The sequence below is a fragment of the Oncorhynchus mykiss genome, chromosome Y (genome assembly GCF_013265735.2).
Source record: "Oncorhynchus mykiss isolate Arlee chromosome Y, USDA_OmykA_1.1, whole genome shotgun sequence".
Classification (NCBI taxonomy): Eukaryota; Metazoa; Chordata; class Actinopteri; order Salmoniformes; family Salmonidae; genus Oncorhynchus; species Oncorhynchus mykiss.
The window spans coordinates 32,705,224-32,728,268 of record NC_048593.1 but is presented as its reverse complement, the minus strand read 5'-3'; the positions used below and the strand labels follow the sequence as shown (position 1 = coordinate 32,728,268).

Here is a 23,045-nt window from a genome sequence, read left to right as displayed (position 1 = left end):
TGGGGGAAAAAATGCTGACGGTTTAGCTGGCCAATCAGATTGAGTAAAGCAATATTAAAAAATGTTGTTCTCCAATGCGTTCACATATAGACAGACCTACAGTATGTTCTGACTGGCAAGAAATAAAGAAATAGTGACCCCCCTTTCCTCGTACCCCCTCCGTGTGCCCCCTCCTCGTCTAGACAGTGACAGGTGTGTGTGGTGTGTGCGCGCGCGCTTGTCTGATGTCTAGACTGGAATAATCAACCTTAAACTGAGCTGAAGTTAATGTTTATTGTATATTCTAAACGTGGGGTATTAGTTGCAGGCAACAAACACCACGATGTTGAACGTATCTGCAAAATCCCAAGTATCATCTACGTTCTCATACGGAATGATGCTTATCAGGAGGTTATGTTTCATGAATAAAGCTATGTTGTAGGATAATTGGGCTACGTGTGTTATAGCATAATAATAATGCGCGTGCTTCGGCCTACTATATTAGATTATGAAAGACAACAGGAAGAGAACCATTGAGCAAATGTAGCCCATTAAAATGAAATAAGCGTATTTCCCTTTTCGCTTAGTACAGCAAGACAAATCTCATAACTACAAACAATGTACAGTATAGCTAGCTGGGTGTTGCGTCAAACAAACGCCATTTCTCATGGCAGTAGCCTAAATGTTCATCCCGATTTGTAGATTTCCGGATATTGTGAGACGTGTACCTTTAGTTGATTACGAGCGCCATCTGGCGGATATTTGTATGTGATTTTATTACGGGTTCAGGTTCAGGGGAGGACACTCAGTGTCACAGAGGCTGTTAACTGCTAGACTATTAACCTACATATAAAAACAGTATTCGGTTGTAGACATGACACCAACTGAATACAACGACCATTCTTTTGAACATTTCCTAACACTTTAAAATCAATTAGGCATTGCAGGCATATTTATGGATTCATCTGGTCTAAATCGTTTTTATGGATTCATCTGGTCTAAATCGTTTCTACAGTTATTTATTATGTTAAACACAGCACCATTTATTGAAGCAATGAACTAAATTATTTCAGCAATAAGTGGCATTTGGAGCTGGTCCATGAATGATTGATATAGAAGAACATTTTATATAGGCTTATTGTTCAACTGAAAATAAGGTATCGGAAGAATATTGCTAAGGCATCCCGTATCCAGCACTTCTTTACTACTAGGCAGACGGGTGTCCTCTGCAATAGCTCAAATTCACAACTGGGCGCCTTTCTACACCGTTGAAAGCTGTATAAATGACTTCACAAAAGCTCTTGTTTACAGTTGCTGGGGAAACGTCAAATACCCGCCCCGGGGAGGTTCACATTCAGCCACCACTGCGCCTAAAGATCAGTGGCATTGACATTTTGTAGTAACTGAGGAAAAACAATCATTTGTCATACGAAAAGGTGGGTGTTTGTCAATGAATTTCAGTCATTTCGTTTTACTGTTCATAAAGTTATGTGCTGATATAGAGTAATGCGAGAGAACGCAATTTACCTACGTTCTATTTTCTTCATTTCTCACAACCTGTCACTTTTTTATTTATTTTATTGTTATTTCACCTTTATTTAACCAGGTGGGCTAGTTGAGAACAAGTTTTCATTTACAACTGCGACCTGGCCAAGATGAAGCAAAGCAGTGCGACACAAACAACAATACATAGTTAGTTACACATGGAATAAACACATTTACAGTTAATTACACAATAGAAAAAAAGTCTATATACAGTGTGTGCAAATGGCGTGAGGAGGTAAGGCAATAAATAGGCCATAGTGGCGAAGTAATTACAATTTAGCAAATTAAAACTGGAGTGATAGATGTGCAGATGATGACGTGCAAGTAGAAATACTGGTGTGCAAATGAGCAAAAAGTAAATAAAAACAATATGGGTATGAGGTAGGTAGATTTGCTGGGCTATTTACAGATGGGCTGTGTACAGCTGCAGCGATCAGTTTGCTGCTCAGATAGCTGATATTTAAAGTTAGTGAGGGAGATATAAGTCTCCAACTTCAGCGATTTTTGCAATTAGTTCCAGTCAATGGCAGCAGAGAATTGGAAGGAAAGGCGGCCAAAAGAGGTGTTGGCTTTGGGGATGACCAGTGAGATATACCTGCTGGAGCGCGTGCTTCGGGTAGGTGTTGTTATTGACCAGTGAGCTGAGATAAGGTGGGGCTTTACCTAGCAAAGACTTATAGATGACCTGGAGCCAGTGGGTCTGGTGACGAATATGTAGCGAGGGCCAGCCGACGAGAGCATACAGGTCACAGTGATGGGTGGTATATGGGGCTTTGGTGACAAAACGGATGGCACTGTGATAGACTACATCCAGTTTGTTGAGTAGAGTGTTGGAGGCTATTTTGTAAATTACATCGCCGAAGTCGAGGATCAGTAGGATAGTCAGTTTTACGAGGGTATGTTTGATGGCGTGAGTGAAGGAGGCTTTGTTGCGAAATAGAAAGCCGGTTCTAGATTTAATTTTGGATTGGAGATGTTTAATATGAGTCTGGAAGGAGAGTTTATAGTCTAGCCAGACACCTAGATATTTGTAGTTGTCCACATATTCTAAGTCAGAACCGTCCAAATTAGTGATGCTTGACAGTGATGTTAATAACCTGTCACTTTTAAAAGCAGGTTATGGATAATTTGCCAGACCATTTCACTTTTTCATTCTTCAGAGGTCATTGTTCATGCCAATTTCATCATTGAAACTCCTCCTAGTCCTGCATACAGGTTTTTGGAGTGTCATATCATGCAGTATGGAAAAATGACAATGTAATAATTTCTCTGCTTAGATGGCAGACCCAGCAACAGACAAAGTGCTTATAACAGAGACGGCTGAACTGTCTTCACGTTCTGTGCCATCCTACTTTGACCCCTATGAGCGCTCTGTAAAATACATGGAAAGTCATCAAATTCTTCAGATCTTTCAGGTGAGAAAAACACCTTACTTCTGAAGTGAAACAAAAGTTGGTGATCATGAAACATGGGCATACAGTGTTTCCAATCTAATCATATTTTTGTGTGATCTTTCTTCAGGAGATTGCTGAGAACCTGGTTTTTGACAGGCCAGACGATCCTCTTCAGTTCATGTTAGAACAGGTTAGATGACTCCTTTATGTTTTTAGATAAAGGCCTAGAGACAATACAGATATAATAACAAGGCCTATTACATGTTTGCCTGGGATCTTGGCATCAAGGCAGTAATACTGCCCAGGCAACCTGAACTCTTTTAAATCCTTTCATTGCTCTTTTTTTTTTACCCTGTGTGTATTGCCACATATAAACAGAGGGTGAGAGGTGGGTTGTTTAACAGAGGTGGTGGGTTGTTGTTGGGTTCCTGTAATGTCACCATGAATCCCCCTCAAGCCCTGAATGCTGATTGGCTGACAGCCGTGGTATATTAGACCATATGCCACGGGAATGACAAAACATTTATTTTTACTGCTGTAATTACGTTACTGATTACTGTTACGTTACTGTTGTAATTACGTAACCAATTTATAATAGCAATAAGGCACCTCGGGGGTTTGTGGTATATGACCAATATACACAGCCCTTAGCCGTGTCCAGGCACTCCTTATCCTAAGAACAGCCCTTAGCCATGGTATATTGTCCATGTATCACCCCCCCCCCCCCCCCCCCCCCTGTGCCTTATTGCTTAAGGATATAACTGCTCAGTAATGGAAAGTCACCCTTTTTCCTGCTCAGGTACAATTGAAGATTCGAAACAGAGAAGAATCCAACTGCAAACCAGAGAAAATAGAGTAGGCTAGCAGCCTGTTCTACCATGCACTGCAGAAGACACCTGCGTCATTCAATCATGAGTAAAACGTAATTCATTGCTCACAGTGTCGTCTGTATATCTCCGGGGGGACTCCAAATCACCAGCGAGCATAGGCCATTCACAGGAATACACATTGGCTATGTTACACTATAAACTGCCTCAGCAATCTATAGACCAAGTCTTAGTAAAATGGCAATGATTGTGAAGTAGGCTAGCTATCTTATAGTCCAAATGACAATTTAGCAAGACCAGACATACAAACAACCTTGTGATACAATTTTCATATCTCAAATGCAGAATAACTTCATTGCAACAGAAGTATACAAAACAAATATTATTTTTGATTTAGTATCCCAGGCAGATTCTCTTTTAATCTTTTGAGATTTTTTTTCTTCTTCTCTATCTCTATAATGTATTGCTATCATCTGGGCACCTAGCCTTTCCCTCCCTCCCTTTCTAGCCTATTTAATCTCAGAAAATAACCTATATGCTTAATATTATAATTTTTCCCACTTTCTTCCTCCACTTTTTCATTTGAGAAAAACGTACTGTACTCTGTCTGTGAAGGAATGGCCACTACAGGCCCTTGTGCTCTCTGTCTGTGAAGGAATGGCCACTACAGGCCCTTGTGCTATCTGTCTGCCACAGCAACACATTGACCTTGAAACTCCTGATGCGTTTCATTTCATTTGAGTAAAGCCCCTGTGGCACCACAGCGTTGTAAATAATGAGACTCTGGGGAAACAATCATTCTTCAGAATTTAAATTCAAAATAATTCTTCAGAATTTGAATTCTATCTTCTTTAAGCCCATCACTGATAATAGATAGGGCCATGGTAACTAGGTCTGTTAGCCATCATAGCAAGAGGACTGAAGAAAGTGCCATGTTATGTCACCATGGAGACAGACCTATACCATGTGTAGTTCACATAGTAATAGATCAAGCGAAGCACGCTATCTGATCTGTTTTTAATGTTTCAAGATGATTCTCCAATCATTGTAAAGACCGCAAGCCATGGCAGATTGAGAAAACAGAAAAACATAATGCTATGGTTATAACGAGTGATCATCCAGTTATGACATACCGTATGCAGTGGATCAACTTTAAACCAAGAACATGGTCATACTTTCACATTTCAGAATAGGCCTAGGCATACTCAGTTGGCACTTGGCAGAACTGTTATAAGTGAGCAGCCTACATGAAATTTAGCAACAATGACAACACTTTTTGGACCAGTTTCCCAATTTGGTGGTCCACTAAGTTTTGGTTTTGCGGAAATACAGTCATTAAAGTTGAGAACCAACTGTCTGTTCCAAGGTGGTATCTTGGGTCACTTTTGTTTTGTTTGTCACTCAGGATTGTCTTGCTTTTACAATAAACACTCAAAACTAACCAAACAGGTTTCACAATCTCACGTTACTTCAATGAAAGACCAGTCGTGGGGAGCGTTCATTCTTTATTTGGTTGTGGATGTGTCTCACAGGTCACTCCGTTTACCGAGGTAAGCCTTTATCTGTGTTTGTTTTCACATTTACTACACATATGACACTTCAGTGATATTTAAAATACACTCTTGGAAAACAAAAGGTGCTATCTAGAACCAAAAAGGGTTATTCGGCTGTCCCCATAGGTAGAACCCTTTTGGGTTCCATGTAGAACCTTTTCCATAGAGGTTCTCTTATGTGGACAGCTACATAACCCATTTGGAACCTTGTTTCTAAGTGTACCATAATAATGGGATACTCATGAAGGTCAAGAGGTCTGTGAGTTGATCTAGATTGTACCTCAGTTTTGCCTGGGCTACTGTTGTTGCCAAATACATCTTACTGTAAACATACTCGTTTTTGCAACTTGCATGACAATTCTTGAGTTTAATTTAGTAGGGTCTCCACTTGTATTGTGGTTTGCAATGACAGGGCACGGATCAGTTCCCTACTAACACTGTTATTTACAGGATTATAGGGTTTTGTATGAAAATGAGTGATTTTGTCTGACTCTCTGATAGATCTAGTATTCAGTCTTTCTGAAAGAAGGTTGTAGACCGGTATTAATCATACTGGTCGGCTTTATAGTTCTATTTTCTTCATGAGATTCTGCTGTCACACAGATTCCTGTCTCCTTGAGAACAACAACACCTCTCAATCTGACACCATGTACATTTGATCCACACCTGTATTTACAGGCCACAGAGTCACCTGAATCATCATAACACATTGAGTTCAGTCTGGTCTTGCACTTTTAGAATTTACTTGTTGTTCATTAATACATTTATAGATGTACAAATGTTTATGCCACTACCTTGACTATAGTGACTGGTTTAGTTTATAACCGTCTACGCACAAATGTTAAGCACTTCTACTCATTTATGCTTTACTTTTGATACAGAGAAGAAACATGACACCTGATTTGGACACCAAGGACCGCTGCTTTAGGGCCTTGCTTATCCAAGGCAATTTGGTCATTGCAGTAAGTTTGACAAATATGAACTAGTGAGGGGCAGCAGGTAGCCTAGTGGTTGGGCCAGTAACCTAAAGGTTGCTGGATTGAATCCCCGAGCTGACAAGATAAAAATCTGTCGTTCTGCCCCTAAACAAGGCAGTTAACCCACTGTTCCCTGGTAGGCCATCATTGTAAATAATAATTTGTTCTTAACTGACTTGCTTTGTTAAATAAAGGTTTAAAAAAATAATAAAAAAAAAAGACTTTACCTCTGATATCGTTTGTCTCAACAACTGACTAGGTATCCCCCTTCCCCCTCTGTTTTCAGTGCTGCGGGATTGCCTTGATGGCCATGTGTATCTTCTTCATATCGGATCGAGCCGGATTGTATGTTTTGGTCTATGCTACAGGAAATGACAGCATCTGGAGGGGAGCCTGGATAGGCCTTTTCACTGGGTTTGCCCTTTTCTGCACATCCATCTTTGGAATGCACGCCATAGTTGTGTCCAAAAGAAATATCCTACTTGCTGTGAGTTGTTCTGCTATACCCCTGTCACATCTCCAACAATAATATTTTAAACACATTCTATGCCTCTATACTTATGTTATTAAAGACATTGTAATATTATCATTTTGACTGAAAAACATAATTGGTTTGGCCTGCTGGAACATTTGGCCAGAAAACCCATGACTCAGACATGTTTTTGTTTTAATGGTCTTACCTGCAGTACATCCTCCTGATGGTGATCATATATGCATTTGAGGTGGCATCAGCTATTACTGCTGCAACACATAAAGACTGGGTAAATCATTAAGATTAATATATTGTTCAAATGGTCTTGGCATATTATATTTCAGATTTTGCTACACTCAATATTATGATAAAAAAATGGAATTAGGGCTCCCGAGTGGCGCAGCAGTCTAAGGCACTGCATTGCAGTGCTAGAGGCGTCACTACAGACCCTGGTTCGATCCCGGGCTGTATCACAACCGGCCGTGATCGGGAATCCCATAGGGCTTAACTGACTTGCCTAGTTAAATAAAGTTTAAATAAAAAATGTAAATAAAACCAGCGTTTGGCTATCTTCTCAACATTTTGATGCATCTCCTCAGTTTGTCCCTGAACTCTTCCTGAAGCAAATGCTACAGAACTACAACAAACCTCTACCAGATAATCTGCCCAGCACCCAGGACCAGATCTATGTAATCAACGGGATAACAGAAGCATGGAACCGGTTCATGACTGAGGTAGCGAGGCCTGCCTCACTGGTCACAGACATCAGTTCTCCATTTAGTTTTGATTTGCATTTGGTTGAGTTGACAACTAACATAAATTCAATGTGAAATCAACAACAAATGTCACCATGTCATTGGATTTAGGTTCAAAGATGGGTGAGAAAAAGATTAAATGTCCTTACATTGATGACTTTTTGCAAATCCAATCAGTTTTCCATGTTGATTCAACATCAAATTTGTGGGTTGAAATGATGTGGAAACAACGTTGATTCAACCAGTTTTTGCTTAGTGGTACTGACTACTTTATTATGATTTATTATTTACTTACTGTTCTATGCTATCACAGTTTGGTAATGTAAAATCGTTTATGGTCTTGAACTGTCCCTATTAACTAACGCATTTTAGTAACCAGAGTGCTCCTCTTGCAGTCTAAGTGCTGTGGAGTGTACGGGCCAGAGGATTGGGTGAAGTACGAGTCCCACTTCAGGCAGCAGAACACAGATGCTGATAATCCTTGGCCCAGACAATGCTGTCAGCAGGATGCTATGGGAGCCATCAGCCATTTAGAAGCCTGCAAAATTGGGGTTAGCCCTTTCCTGCATGCACAGGTAATTCTCAAAGCTGACTTTGTCAGTGACCACACTGAAATGTTCATCATCCCCTCATTATTGAGTGCCCCACAAACCCCAAAAGACTGAGGGAGTGCAGCAAAAATGGTTTAGCAAAGGTCTAGCTAACAAGCTGGCTAGCAGTAAATAACGTTATCTAACGTTAGCTAGGATTGCCAGCGTGATAGATCATTTCATGTTCAAACTACCATGAAAATACATATAATTGTTCATTGAAAAAAATCATAAGTAATATAAGTGACTTACCGAGTTTTTATTGTGAATAGTTATTCCATGAACGGACAATGAAGAATATTTTTTTTTTGCATCGATCTGAATAAAGTGTGGTAAAATGATGGAGGTGCCTAGAGGGGTTATGCTGCATTAAACAGCACAATGCTCTAATATAAAATGTCATCTATCTTTCTTTTAGGGTTGTTATGATTACATTGCTGGTCCTTTGATTACACACGGCTTTGGAGTCTCATGGTTTGGATTCGCCATATTGTGTTGGACAGTGAGTACAGACTTCCTTATCCATTTGTATGCAATATTATAGTATTCAAACAAATCTGCACTGCAGAAACAAATGTAGTTGCTCTAGAATTGAGACAATGTATGCATTCATCAAAATACGTTTTGTTTCATCATGTAGACCTAAATATTGTAAAATGGCATTACCTAAAATTCCCCTTAAAAGGGCCAATCAGCAGTAGAAACAATATCCAAAAATGTCCCCATCACTGTTTAGATTTTTAAAAAGTGAAGGATAGGGCTGGAGAAATAGAATCACTCTCAATTTCAGAAACAGAGCAATGGATGCAAGACCTGACCATCCATGACATAACAATGGGAGTTCTAACCATGTTTTGAGGCTATACAGTGTTTGTTTACATTTACTTTGTTTACAAACACTAGTCACTTTACTCCTACCTACAAGTACAAATTAGCTTAACTAACCTGTACCCCCTCACATTGACTCGGTACCGGTGCCCCCTGTATATAGCCTCATTATTGTTATTTTATTGTCACTTTTTTATAATCTTCTCTTTAGTTTATTTGGTAAATATTTTCTTAACTCTTTCTTGAACTGCATTGTTGGTTAAGGGCTTGTAAGTAAGCGTTTCACGGTAAATACCTGTTGTATTTGGCACATGTGATAAATAAAATCTGATTTGAGTTAAACACGCTTATATTTTGGGTTCAGATGGAGTACAACAGTTAAACTAAGCTCATGAGTCATGAGAATCAGTGGGTACATATAGCGAATTTATCATCTCAAAAATTGATGTAGCAACTGCTGATTGCCCCTTTAAATGTGGTGGGGGGAAAAGGAAGAAAAAAGCGACATGGAGAATTGGATCAAGGGTTTTCTTTGTTTTCCCCTGCAGTTCTTTGTGATACTGGGAGTCATTTTCCACTACACTCAGTTGGATATCTGAGGATGACCGACAAAGAAAGCATCAAATAAACTGCAGTTCAGACCTACCAGTAAAGAAGTAATGCAAATATAACACTTTTTTTGTTATGATCAACTAATAACCTTACAATTCATTACATTTTAATGTCTCTAATCAAAATGAAAAGAACCAATAAATGTACTAAATACAATTTTATTTTTCAAATGACCTTTCTCAAAAAAGTTAGGAAATTGTCCCATACAATAATCTGTACTGTTCATTTTTTGTTGCTATACATAATACATTCAATTTTGCTCAATACAAAATTGTACAGGTTACAAGTGTAGTATTATGTCAACACAGCTGCAAACAACCAGAATCCCTGTTCTGATATCTTTTTAAATCTTCACAACATTTAATGCATAGTGTTTGGTCCTCTTTTTCACAATCTACACCATTATAAGTGCCAGCACATCCATTTCCCTCAATTCCTTTGGATTATAACTCAAAACGTTTCTCAGCAAAGCTTTGTTTTTAAGATAAAGTTATCGATCAGACACTTTCCTTTAGGTATTTCTGTCATCTGTCCTCCTCATTCTAAAAGAACATTGGACTTTACCAAAACGTTACTTTTACAAACCTATAAAGAGAACACACTGTCCATCTTAAAAGTAACAACAACAAAACAACTAAAAATTGGTCAAGTGTGTTAATGACCATCTATAGAGTAATAATTGGATAAATAAATACTATTAGTGTCCATAATACAATTAAAACTAAAAGAGCAGTTTTCTGCAGTTCTCATTACATAGAATGTTGAAAAACACTACCCTGATACTGTTAGGATAAAAGCTGATCACAGTGACAATAGCTGGAGGTCAGCGGGTTCATACTATATGAAGTCATTATTCAGTTCGCAACATATTTAAGACATAAAGGTATAACTAATTACAAAGTAGCTAGCTAGTACTGAAGGCACAACTCTCTTTGCCAAAAGGCAATCTTGTGATTGCTAATGACGAGATGTAAACAAATAAACTACCGGTACATGGCTTTTCTGAAATACCAATGGCAATATGGGTTGATGTAACATTTTCCTCTTTTTGGCTGTCTATCCTTCATATGCACATTACAAAATATGTCTAACATTTGATTAAAAAAAATATCATTTAAATATTGATAATTACTGCATGTGATTTGGGCTGAAGGAAATACACACATATTCACATACCACGAGTCCAGATGACTTCTTTTAGTGCAGGATAGAGAGGTGATTGGTGGAGCATTGGAAACAAGGAAACTGTTAATTTCCCCAAATAGTTTCATATCAAAAGGTAGATTTATAGACCTAGTATTGTTCAAATCATGTACATAAGTCCAAGAACAGGGTGGATGAAAAGGAGGATAACCAGAGTAGTGTTGAGAAACATAGTCTGAGGTTAAACTGTCCGGTGTCTCATTCAATCTGCCTGTGGTTTCTGCTGTCAAATATCATGGACCTCCTCTGTGGCTGATAAAAGCAGCTGGTCGAGGTCTCCAGTCTCTGTCCACTCTTGGGTATTGTCATTTTGTTCTGCAGTGCCACCCCCTCTGGGGTCCTGAGGTTCTCTGCCATCTCTTTGGAAAAGACATCAAGTGTTGTTTCAGTTGGACGTCTGATGGGCGAGAGGATGAGCTTGGCGTCATCCCCCAGTGGTGGGTGATCCATGATGGGAAAGGGTGGACTGAACAAGATGAGGCTCTGTGGTCTCTGGCGGTTCCTAAAGGATGGCCTTTGTAGAACCGTAGACCTTTCAGGTCTTGGACAATCAGAAAAGGCCTCTGCATTGGAAGAGCGTTTCCTTCTTAGCACCGGTGGGTCTGAAGTAGGTGTAGTTTTATTAGTCTCTGTAGATTTCTCTGCAATAGGCTGCCTTATCTGGGATTTGGGCACTGGCTCCTTATTCTCCAACTCCTCCTTTAGATCCCTCATAGAGGGAAGAAGAGGTACAGGATCTAGTTTATCTCCCCTGGTTTTTGTGAATTCTTTCTCTGGTCCCTTTCCTGCACCAGAGCCCTTGTCTTGCCTGGGATGAGGTATGTGGCTGTACTGCACCTTGGGGGGGATGACAGGCACGGCTTTGGCCTGACACGTTTTTACCATGAAGGCCGTCCTGACAGACGACACGCTGACGGGGGCCGAGTTCCGGCGCACAGGGGCCTGTCGATGGCTCAGGAACAGCTCCAGTTCCTGGGACAGGCCGTTGGATTTGGTCTCAGACAGTGTCACTGCCCCTCTCTGAATGGAGGACCACTCAGCTGATTCAAGGTTTTGCTGATTGGAAATGTCTCTGATGCGTCGATGTCCTAAATCCAAATTGAGTGAGTAGGGCCTGTGTTTGGAAAAGCTGTTCTGCTCTATTTTTCCTGAATGAGATGCTTCAGAAGACGTCTGTCTGTGAAACCTCTGGGAGGAGGAGGTGTTTTTCTGTTTGGCTGTGCAGCTGTTTCCTCTTTGTGTTCTCGTTGCATCATCACCAACCAGGGTGGTTTTGGAGGGTAAGGGAAGTAGATGTGTGATTTTGGTCTCTGTTTTGCTGCTGCATGCCTGGGACCTCTTTCCTGGGAACACTTCTATGCTCCTAAAAGGACATGATCCATTTGTTGAATTGTCATCTCTAGATAGAGGAGGAACGTTTAATTCTTTGGAGCTCAAACCTTCTCCTGCAGAACAAGACAATGACACATCTAGTTTTCCAAACAAATCCTTAAGTGTGGGTGAATGGAGAGGACTGGTCACCCACTGTTTGGTGAAGCGGAAGACCTCCTCCCAAGGTTCCTCCTCCAAGTCCTCCAACTCGGAGTGTCCTCCACATCCATCCTCATCGTCTTGGTGTGGTAGCCCCAAGGTGTGGTGGGGTCTTTCTTCCAAACATATTGAAAGCCTCTCAATGCCTCCCATGACAACTGACAAAGCATTCTTTCCATTGTCATGGAAAACCCCTTTGACCCCATCTTGACTTTTACTTTTCCCCGATGGCTCTTTTCCTTTCTCTGCTACAGACGTGCCTACGTCTGTTACGACATCCCCTGGCTGCAAACTTTTTGTGACCTGGCTTTGTTGAGTAGAATGTAAACTTGGCTCTGCGAGGTGAGTAACCACAGGCCGTGGCTTGACGAAAGTGGGTTTATCGGTTTCTGGGAGCTTAGATTTTGAGGAAGTGTGTAGTTTGTTTTTTGTTTTATCTGTTGAATCAGCAGTGTGTAGAAGTGTATTTTTCATATCTGTGCCAACCGTGAAATGTAACATTTTGTCATTTGGAAATTGTGTGTCTGAGGAGTGCTTTCTTGCTGAATGTGCTACAGTGTCAGCACCGTGATAGGTCAGTGCAGGCCTGGTGGGCATCAAAGGCTGTCCCTTATGTAATAATGAGTGAGTTGGAAGGCTGCTTCTTCTTTTTGCTGGAGCATCTGGCATTTCCTTGACATCCTCACAAGTTTTCTTAGTGGAACAGAAAACAGGCATAAACTCCTCGTCCATAATGTCAATCTCAGGCTCAGTAATTTTCAGCTCAAGATGGAGGTCAGACCACAGCTCTTCCTTGATAGGTAAAGATCCCATATCCTGCAAAACATGAATTACAAATGCTTATTAAAGCGGCAGTCATTGTCATTGTGTTGTTCTTTGTATATTATCTGTGATGAAGCACAGTGTTAAACTGGAGATTAAACATACCAGTTGTGTCAGTTCTTTTGGCTCATACTGTGGTGCTGGCGGATTGTCCAGTTGTTTCCCAGGAAATTGCAGTTTCTCTTGATCTTCCTCTCTTGTGGTGGGAGTGGAAGACTGTCTCAGGTCAGATACTCCCACCTTCCCTTGAACATCGTTCACCTCTCCTTCACTTCTTGAAACTAATAAAATAAATAGATATGTAATTATTTTATTAATAGACAATATTACCATGGATGATGAGAAAGGTTTTTAATCTGAGCGCACACACACAGGCTTTTTTCTATGTAAACAGGTGAACATGACCTACCTTCTGTCACCCCTTTGAAATCTGCCTCCTCTCTGCCCCTCTCTGCTGGTCTCTCCTCCTTTTCCACTGGGGTTGAGTTGCTGTTACTGTAGATACTGCTCTCACTCACAACACTGCTCTCTCCAAGGGGGTGCTCTCTGTAACTTGAGCTGCCACTACTGTCACTCTGCTCTGACTGGGAGGTCTCTCTGCTTGGTTTCAGAGCAGCTGCAGCAGGCCTCTCCTTCCCTTGTGCCCTGCAGGGAGTGCTGTTGGAGCTGATGACTGCAGACACCCTCAGGGGCACAGATACAGCAAAGGGCTCTGATATGTTGAGAGCCTTACGCTGATGCCTGGGGGAGGACTCTGGAAAGAGACTTCCAGGGAAGGAGGGCCTGGATGCACTGCTGTGGGTGGAGCCAGAACACAGCATCCTCCTGTTCTTAGGGGAACTGGGCTGGCAGCTGCTGAGGTCATCATCGCCTTTGAAAACCTTCAGTTGTTCGGGTAGAGCCTTCTGCTGTGGTGGTGAGACACTTGGAGAGCCCCTTCTCTTCATATTAGGGCTGCTGCCACCTGTGGCCTCGCTCAATCTCTTAATCTCAAACTCCCGCCTCTGGTCCTGTTCACTGACATCATGGAGCGTGCCAGATTCAAGTGTTTTGGATTTTATGCCGGGCGCAAAGAAACCGTTGGCCCCACCTGCTGAGCTGAAATTTCCTGCCTTGTCATCATCTGTGTTGAAAATCAAATGAGAAGCAAATTGTTAGATACACATCATCTCAGCCTTATTTACAAAGCAAACTAAGATTTGTATATAGGAGAGAGAACTGCTGTGAGTAGATTTAACGATGACACAAGTGTTTTGTATACAATGTAGTGCATTCAGCCCCACCTGCCTGCAGAGAGCACAAAGAGTCCATGCTTCTCGCTGGTCGGATAGCTGCCTTTTCTGTGAACGAACAATATAGTCATGTTATTTTATTCTGTATCATAATCTCAATTATTTCAAGTAGCATGTTTATTTGTGTGATATTAATTTTCATTTGATCATTCAATTTATCATGGGAAACATAGTAAGATAGTACACATTCTATTGCAACCTTGATATATCATTTAGCCTTAGCAGTGAAAAGGGGTTCACTATATTGGTTGATAAGCATATTCATCATGCTTTACCTGTGATGTTCTGTGCTTTCATGAACACACTCCCATTCCGGCTCAGTCTTCCCTTAGAGTCCGTCACAGACTTGCCCAGGTTGAAGATGAACTTCCACTTCTTCGATTTCCCAGAAACCTTTCCTCTGACAGACAGGGAGATGATGAAATACGTTAACAACATGGCTTGTTCAGATGCTATTTGTTGAAGTTCAATGTGTGCATTGAAGAGCAGAAGCTCTGTACAACAAAACAATACAAATTAACATACATATTGCTAAAACAGTACAATCAACCTAGACTTATTTGCAGGGCATTTTACTGTGTACTCTGTTTTGGGGTTATTGTTAGATTGTATACTGTGTTTGACCAGGTGTTTTTGATTCATGTTTTCACTGCTAAATATATCCAGGTGCCTGGCAGCCCAGAGGATGTGTATTAAGCATGTTTGTTAAGTATACTAAATAAATCAGTCAGTTGAATTCTCATTCATCTCACTTGGTATCCGATATGTCTATGACGGTATGGTATAGTGTGGCAGCGCTGGTGTCAGGTAGACTGTTGTCCCGTTGTCGTTCTTTCCGTGCTGGGTGGTTAGGGCTCAGGGAGCGGGCCTGGGCCTCCTCTAGGCTCATCAGCTTCATTGGCCCACCTTGGCCACTGATAGGAAGAGTGGCATACTTCTCCCCACACATCAAACTGGGTCCTGTAGCAAAACAATGTCTTTAAAAAAATTCCTTTTGGCATCAGGTAGAAAAGAGGACAGGAGGACAGTAAATACAATGTGTTTTCCAATGGCAACATAAAATTAGGATAAGAGGGCAACAAGCCAGAGGGCAACATTCAGGAAATCTCTAAATGCACACAATCAACACTTTCAAACAGCGTACCTTCTTTCGTTTTTATTGGTGCAGCTGCGTGGTTGAAGATCTGCTCAGTGTGATTTAAAATGAACTCAACCACAGTCTGCTGAACCCGCACCTCCTGGAAAGCCATGTCCCCATTGCAGGATGCAATTTCAATATCTTTCGAGCTACAAAACACATAGCAGAAATGCTTTCAGTCACAACCAAGGAGGTAATTTACATTAAATATCAGCTGGAGTATAACTGAAACAAAATGGAAGAAGAAAATATAGTTATCATACAAGTGTTTTAGTGTGTTCTTGGATAAGATGATATTGGTTTGTATACAATTAGTGTAGAGCTCACCGCAATAGGTTTGGAGCCCATACCAAGGCCAGGTTGCGGGTGTGCATGTTAGTCTGGGGACTTAAGGTGGCCAGGTGGGCCAAATGCTTGGTAAGATATTCCAGAGTCCTGAAGAGAGAGGACAAACACAATTTGTTTAGCTTTTTAACCACATATAAACAATGGAAAGGTACATCACAGAGGCAGCAAAAGGGCTGAAGTGAGTTTTACCTAAAGTGGGGGAGTGGTAGCTCTTTAATGACGTCCTGGATATGTTGTAGCCTTTCATGATCCTCCTGGACTGAGACGGCGTCCTACACAGTAAAAGTCAAGTATTATCAATGTCGCTTGTCATTCTTTCTTTGAATGTGACTCACTATTAAAGGACTCATTCCTAATATAAATCAAAGAGATTACAGACAGGTGGAGAGACCCTACCTCTTTGAACAGTACTCACAGTAAATTTCTTGTAAAGCTCATAAGTGAGCAGGGGATTGGGTAGCTCCCTGAAGTACAGCTTGCACAAGGAGCCCACACAGTGGATATCCTGGAGGTACACCTCCTTTGTGAGGTCAGGGCACAACTCAGAGCAAAATTCCTGTCTGTAAGTAATAACACAAACACATGGGTATCAATACATCTGGAGACGTATGACGCTTCCACACTCCTCTAGTAATGTATATGTATGTTTTGTAAGATTGAAATGTAGAAACGTGTTTATATTGCATAGACATAAGTAGTCCAACATGTCCTAAATCTATAAACGTACTGTTCAAACATGCTAAGTATAGAGCACCAAACACCAAATGTGACTTCCTTGTCCTAATTATTTTGGAAGGAACTTTATGTGGCTAAAATAGTTACCTTAGTCGCTGGATATTTGAGGTGACTCCCGAGAGCCTGTATATTCCATCCACAACACCATGTTTCTCAATGAACTCTGCACATGTCCTTAAAACTTGAGGAACTGAAAAAAAAGATTGAAAAAAAGATTGTTTTAACCATACATTCAACATCAAGAGACACACATACACATAAATGGAGGGTCCAGTCTGGCAACATACAGATTTTGAGCGGTGAAGGTCAACATATAACACTGTCGTCACTATGATTTTGTTTACTAAGTTATGTGAATAAGCTATGATTTATGAGAGAAATCGTAATATAGGTTTTCTGTAATAGGCTACTTTTTCAGTCAAGGGAGGTGAATGGAAAACGTGGCAACTTGGGGTTTAGCAGTTAGGAAAATTCTGGCATTCCATTTCAACTGCTGACATGAAGCAGAAAGAGGAGTGCCTCTGTGAACAAGACAGGGTCAGTTTAAAGGTCCAATGCAGCCATTTTATCTCGATATCAGATCATTTCTGGGTAACGATTAAGTACCTTATTGTGATTGTTTTCAATTAAAATGGTCAACAAGAAACAAAAATAGCTTTTTGGCTAGGACTGTCTGGGGGTGATTTGAGTGGGGAGGGGAAAACAGAAAACTTGCTGTTTTTGGCAGAGAGGTTTGGATCTCTCTTATTGGTCTATTAACTCATTTACCGACTGGTGAGACCAAAACGCCATCCCACCAAAACAGGCAAAAATTTCAGGCTGTATTTTCAAAATGCTCTTACACTAAAAGGGCACAATCAATCATTTTCAGAATTTCACAGTATTATTCCAGCCTCGTATTGTGGAAATACAAATAAACCACACAAAATCATATTTTTTGACAGCACTGGGCCTTTAATATTGTGTGTGCTATAAACAGAATCTGGATCTTTGGCTCATTCTTTGAGTCAACCCTTTTTTTCCATGGCAGAGAAGGATAGAGAAGGGCAGTTTGGGAGAAACCGAATGCCATTAGTATAAACTGTATCAGTACTTATTTCTTCTAAACATACTTTAGACAGTAGCTCTGCTTTTTATTCCATAAGGTTGTTGATTGTGAAGAAGGTGGAATTTCTCAGGAAGTAAAATATGGTTTGTTTGTTTCAGAGGAAGGTGGACACACCCAATCCTTGCAGCTGGTATTACTTGTGACACTTCCTCTAATAGAAAACGGCCTTTCAAAATGTTACCACCCAATTCTCTATTGCTTTCGAAACTTTATTCCCTAGTGGGGTATCTCTCTTCTTAAAATATGTTATCTACAATTCTGTATTCAAGAGGAACGTAGGGTCGCTTTCTACACTAATATATCATTGGAAATCAAGGAACACCTTTATAATACATTTAAACTGAAGAAAAAAAAATGTATAGCTCCTCTTTTGCACGGAATAGCATAGACTACAGCAGTTAATATGTTAGTCTACCTCCTTGCTATGCTGAAAGAAAAACAAACGGATATAGCTAACTTCGTTTTGCCAAAATGATTCCACTCTGGACTGAAATCGGCAAACCATTATATTGAATAACCTTAGAAGAGAAATGTAGCTGTACAGTGCTCAATGTTCCTGTAAGCTCCTCTTTTCCACAAGGAAAGCATGAGACACACAGCTCATCTTCCCACTTTGCTACCAGGCATTCCCACTTCACAGATACACTAGATGAGGCCCTTAAAAAAAAAAAATATATATATATATACACTTTATTTAACTAGGCAAGTCAGTTAAGAACAAATTCTTATTTTCAATGACGGTCTAGGAACAGTGGGTTAACTGTCTTGTTCAGGGGCAGAATGACAGATGTTTTACCTTGTCAGCTCAGGGATTCGTTCTTGCAACCTTTCGGTTACTAGTCCAACACTCTAACCACTAGGCTACCTGCCGCCCCATGATGAGGCCCTTCCCAGAACTCTTTACAATGAGATGAGGAACCGTCTGGCCATTGGCGTGGCCCAGTGGCAGTGGATTCATTTTAGCCACACAATGACAAGCGTGGATGTCTTGTCCCCAGAGAATGCAGAGCTATTGTATATAAGCTATACAATACCTTATAGTGGAACAGTGGCATAGTGGCAATGTCAGCTTAAACATTGTTTCCCTTACTTTCATACTCTTAACATATCTCATGAACAACACAACTCAACCCGAACAAAAGAAATCAGTAAGCACATAGACATGAGGATGTCGCTGATATGCAGCTGAACATTAGCCAAGCAAAACGAAAACAATTCATTCCATCTTCGGAGCTTTGAAACAATCTGCCCAGAGTTTCCCATGGCCTGTATGAATGAAAGTCTGTTCTCCCACATCTGAACAGACACTCGCACTGACATGCCTGTGGTCAAAATGGTAGCTGCCTGGTCCGAATGGGATTTGATTCACCATTACTTTTGAGTATTTGCTCAGAACAAAACTCCTGCTTGCCTGGAAATCTTCTCGTGGATTCAAAAGGAACCTAAGAATACGGCTTATTGAATAAGATGCTGTTGATTGTTAAATTGGATAACATCCTCGTAGGTAAATTGTCTGTGTAAATGAAGTCATGATAAACATTCTTTCTCTTCCCTGTCTAGGGTCAGACAGAGTTAGTGACAGTCAACAACAGCTGATATCGCAGTGTCATGTCAACAAAAGCAGATATCATCACAAGCCACTTGTAATTAACAAATAAAAACTAAATATGATCGTATACAGTAAATTATAGTCCCTTCTCCCCCTGTAACAGAAACATGTGTCTTGTGTAAAAAGGATCTACTTTATCAAATCTGTTTAGCTGTTAAATCGGTTCAATCTGTTCAAAGGAAAAGGTTTCCAAGTCACATCGCATGACCTCACTTCATATAACTCTTCTTTTTTTAAACCTCCATTCAAATACTATCTGGGTAAACACACCCATCCTCAAATTGTTGTCTGAATTATGATCTGTCGGCTGCTACTGCCCCGTGAACAGTGTTGCCCACCCAGAATCCTCACACAGAGACGGCGAGGGAGAGAGACAGAGAGAGAGGAGAGAGAGCAAGACGCAGGCCTCTTGGTGAGAAGTTGACAAAAACACCAGGAGCCACACCCTAAGTCACAAATCCCCTCTGTTATTGCGTAAAGGACTTCATGAAATGTAAAACATATGTCCATTGATGTCCAAATTGCAACATACATCTGCATCACCTACCTGAGTAAATGAAATAATGTACTGTCTAACTGTTAACTATGTAAACAGCAGGGATCTTTCCTAACCAATTTCACACTAAGTTTATCAAATCATCCAAAGCAGAGGTTTAACATATTCTTTTCCCGAAAACATATGTGTTGAATAAGGCTCAATCTAATTCAGAATTCTCCTAAAACCTTAGAGGTGTTCCATACAGAACATGTATTGATAATTCAACTGCACGATTACATATCCTGTATCGAACAGTCATCGAGAATTCGCTGTGAATTTAGGAAAAGCTGTTCTCAGACCAAAGTACCAACATTGTAATAGCTCAATAAAAAATTAAAATGTCTACCTAATCTAGCCCAAATTGTTAAATTGTTAAGTGTGAACACCTTTTCTCAATATAGGTGGATTTGAAAAAGTGTTTTCTAAATCATCCTGTATTATTATTGTGTCATTATCATAACTATTATTATTTGTTGTTTATTCAGGTTATTACTATGTCTAATAAATCTGAAAACATGAAAAATGACAATGCCCTCAATAAATCCAGCACACATTAAATAATGACTATATATGGACCAATAATTGGGCTCTGTTGCTGTAACAGTTTGTTTGCATTCTGAATTCATGAGGTCATTATTATGGGACATGATGAAATCTGCTGAAATCTGCTAGAAAAGAGAAGCAGCAGGAAAGGGAAGCAACATAACAAACATTGAAAGAAACTAGTTTACCGTCTTTTCCTGAATTCTGTAGATGTTCTGTCAAGTCACAGTCAAATGCATTGTCACATCCTTTCTTTTTGGACCTCTGCTTGGCTCCTTTATTCTTCATCTGGATCCAGTTATTAGTCCAGGAGTTCAGAACAAATCCTCAAATATACAACCATTGATCCAACAGACCCGGGGAAAGGCAAAAATTGTAGCCCAAAAGTAAAAACCATACAAACCGCCCAAAAAGGATTCATCCACTCACATCTTGACCAACGACACTAACAGTTTGGGAGACTGAAAAGTCCTTGTGAGAAGAATAAAGTTGACGTCACTTTTCCTTTTAGCTTTTTAGTGCTTTATACATTTCCAAATCAATCTAGCAAAAATAGAAGGGAAAAACCATAGTCAGTTATAATTGTGAAATATCTGGAAATGTGGATTGGGAATGGCAGTCTTCTGAAGAGATTTATCCCAGAAGGATTTGCAGAAACAGCATCAGAATTAGTTGGTTTCCTGTTGTAGTTTTTTTTACTCAGTCTGCCTCTGTCTTTTCTCGCTCCTCTTTTCCTTCCGCCCAGACACTCTCCCTTTTCTTTGGCTCCCCTGTATCTGTGGAGATGTACCCAGTGAGGCGCAGGAATATTGTTTCTGTGTTTGTTTCTTTATCCTTCTTGCTTCCAGTTTTCAATTTATCCATGTTTCGAAGGTCATGGTAGTTGTGGCACTGGAGTGGCACGGAGGTTTGAAATTTCAAGACTGTGAGAAGGGGAGGGAAGTGAAGTCAGGGGAGGGGAATAGCTGACTGCTGTTTCTCTGGTTTAGAGATTACTGACCCCTTTTATCCACACTTTTTTTTGTTGCCATGGTCCTAACAGGAAATGTGCTCTCTGCCTTCCTGAATGCTCCCAAAGTACACAATTTCCTGTACAGAGAGCCTTGTTTGGAAAACAAAAACAGTTCTGAAGGAAGAGGGAAGTGGGGGGGGGGGGGGGGGGGGGGGATGAGGGCTTGAAGGGCGCAGATGGGGATGGGGGGGTGGACACATGGTTCTTGTTACTGACTGCTTAGCTGTTTCATCATTTTCCCTCTACAGCAGACTGAAGCTTTCCAACCACGTGTTTAAAGCACGCTTCCTCCTATCGAAATAAATGTTCAACTGATAAGAATGAACCAATGCTTTAAAAAACAACATCAATACAGTTAAGTAGGCCTAAATATACTGCTAAAAAAAATAAAGGGAACACTAAAATAACACATCCTAGATCTGAATGAATGAAATATTCTTATTAAATACTTTTTTCTTCACATAGTTGAATGTGCTGACAACAAAATCACGCAAAAATTATCAATGGAAATGAAATTTATCAACCCATGGAGGTCTGGATTTGGAGTCACACTCAAAATTAAAGTGAAAAACCACACTACAGGCTGATCCAACTTTGATGTAATGTCCTTAAAAGAAGTCAAAATGAGGCTCAGTAGTGTGTGTGGCCTCCACGTGCCTGTTTGACCTCCCTAAAACACCTGGGCATGCTCCTGATGAGGTGGCGGATGGTCTCCTGAGGGATCTCCTCCCAGACCTGGACTAAAGCATCCGCCAACTCCTGGACAGTCTGTGGTGCAACGTGGCGTTGGTGGATGGAGCGAGACATGATGTCCCAGATGTGCTCAATTGGATTCAGGTCTGGGGAACGGGCGGGCCAGTCCATAGCATCAATGCCTTCCTCTTGCAGGAACTGCTGACACACTCCAGCCACATGAGGTCTAGCATTGTCTTGCATTAGGAGGAACCCAGGGCCAACAGCACCAGCATATGGTCTCACAAGGGGTCTGAGGATCTCATCTCGGTACCTAATGGCAGTCAGGCTACCTCTGGCGAGCACTTGGATGACTGACCCACCACCAAACCGGTCATGCTGGAGGATGTTGCAGGCAGCAGAACGTTCTCCACGGCGTCTCCAGACTCTGTCACATGTGCTCAGTGTGAACCTGCTTTCATCTGTGAAGATGGCGAATTTGCCAATCTTGGTGTTCTCTGGCAAATGCCAAACGTCCTGCACGGTGTTGGGCTGTAAGCACAACTCCCACCTGTGGACGTCGGGCCCTCATACCACCCTCACGGAGTCTGTTTCTGACCGTTTGAGCAGACACATGCACATTTGTGGCCTGCTGGAGGTCATTTTGCAGGGCTCTGGCAGTGCTCCTCCTGCTCTTCCTTGCACAAAGGCGGCGGTAGCGGTCCTGCTGCTGGGTTGTTGCCCTCCTAGTCTCCTGATGTACTGGCCTGTCTCCTGGTAGCGCCTCCATGCTCTGGACACTACGCTGACAGACACAGCAAACCTTCTTGCCACAGCTCGCATTGATGTCCCATCCTGGAGGAGCTGCACTACCTGAGCCACTTGTGTGGGTTGTAGACTCCGTCTCATGCTACCACTAGAGTGAAAGCACCGCCAGCATTCAAAAGTGACCAAAACATCAGC

At 41.1% G+C, this 23,045-nt stretch overlaps 2 protein-coding genes across 2 annotated transcripts; one reads left to right on the top strand and one right to left on the bottom strand.

Annotated features, from left to right (window-relative positions):
• Window positions 1–1,266: 1,266 nt before the first annotated feature.
• LOC110510092 (uroplakin-1b) lies at window positions 1,267–9,891 on the top strand. The gene is made up of 11 exons (XM_021591418.2): window positions 1,267–1,415; window positions 2,802–2,939; window positions 3,046–3,108; window positions 3,718–5,295; window positions 6,180–6,260; window positions 6,562–6,762; window positions 6,962–7,036; window positions 7,347–7,481; window positions 7,898–8,077; window positions 8,511–8,594; window positions 9,469–9,891. Exons 5-11 carry the CDS (start codon window positions 6,189–6,191, stop codon window positions 9,517–9,519), a joined length of 798 nt encoding a protein of 265 aa, XP_021447093.1. The 5' UTR covers window positions 1,267–1,415; window positions 2,802–2,939; window positions 3,046–3,108; window positions 3,718–5,295; window positions 6,180–6,188; the 3' UTR covers window positions 9,520–9,891.
• Window positions 9,673–21,383, bottom strand: LOC110510091 (rho GTPase-activating protein 31). The gene is made up of 12 exons (XM_021591416.2): window positions 20,587–21,383; window positions 16,688–16,790; window positions 16,281–16,425; window positions 16,055–16,137; window positions 15,845–15,952; window positions 15,524–15,666; window positions 15,132–15,339; window positions 14,655–14,779; window positions 14,371–14,427; window positions 13,497–14,210; window positions 13,193–13,368; window positions 9,673–13,081 (listed from the first exon to the last, which is right to left on the bottom strand). The coding sequence occupies exons 1-12, from the start codon at window positions 20,684–20,686 to the stop codon at window positions 10,934–10,936; spliced, it is 4,110 nt and encodes a 1,369-aa protein (XP_021447091.2). The 5' UTR covers window positions 20,687–21,383; the 3' UTR covers window positions 9,673–10,933.
• Between the last annotated feature and the right edge of the window lie 1,662 nt (window positions 21,384–23,045).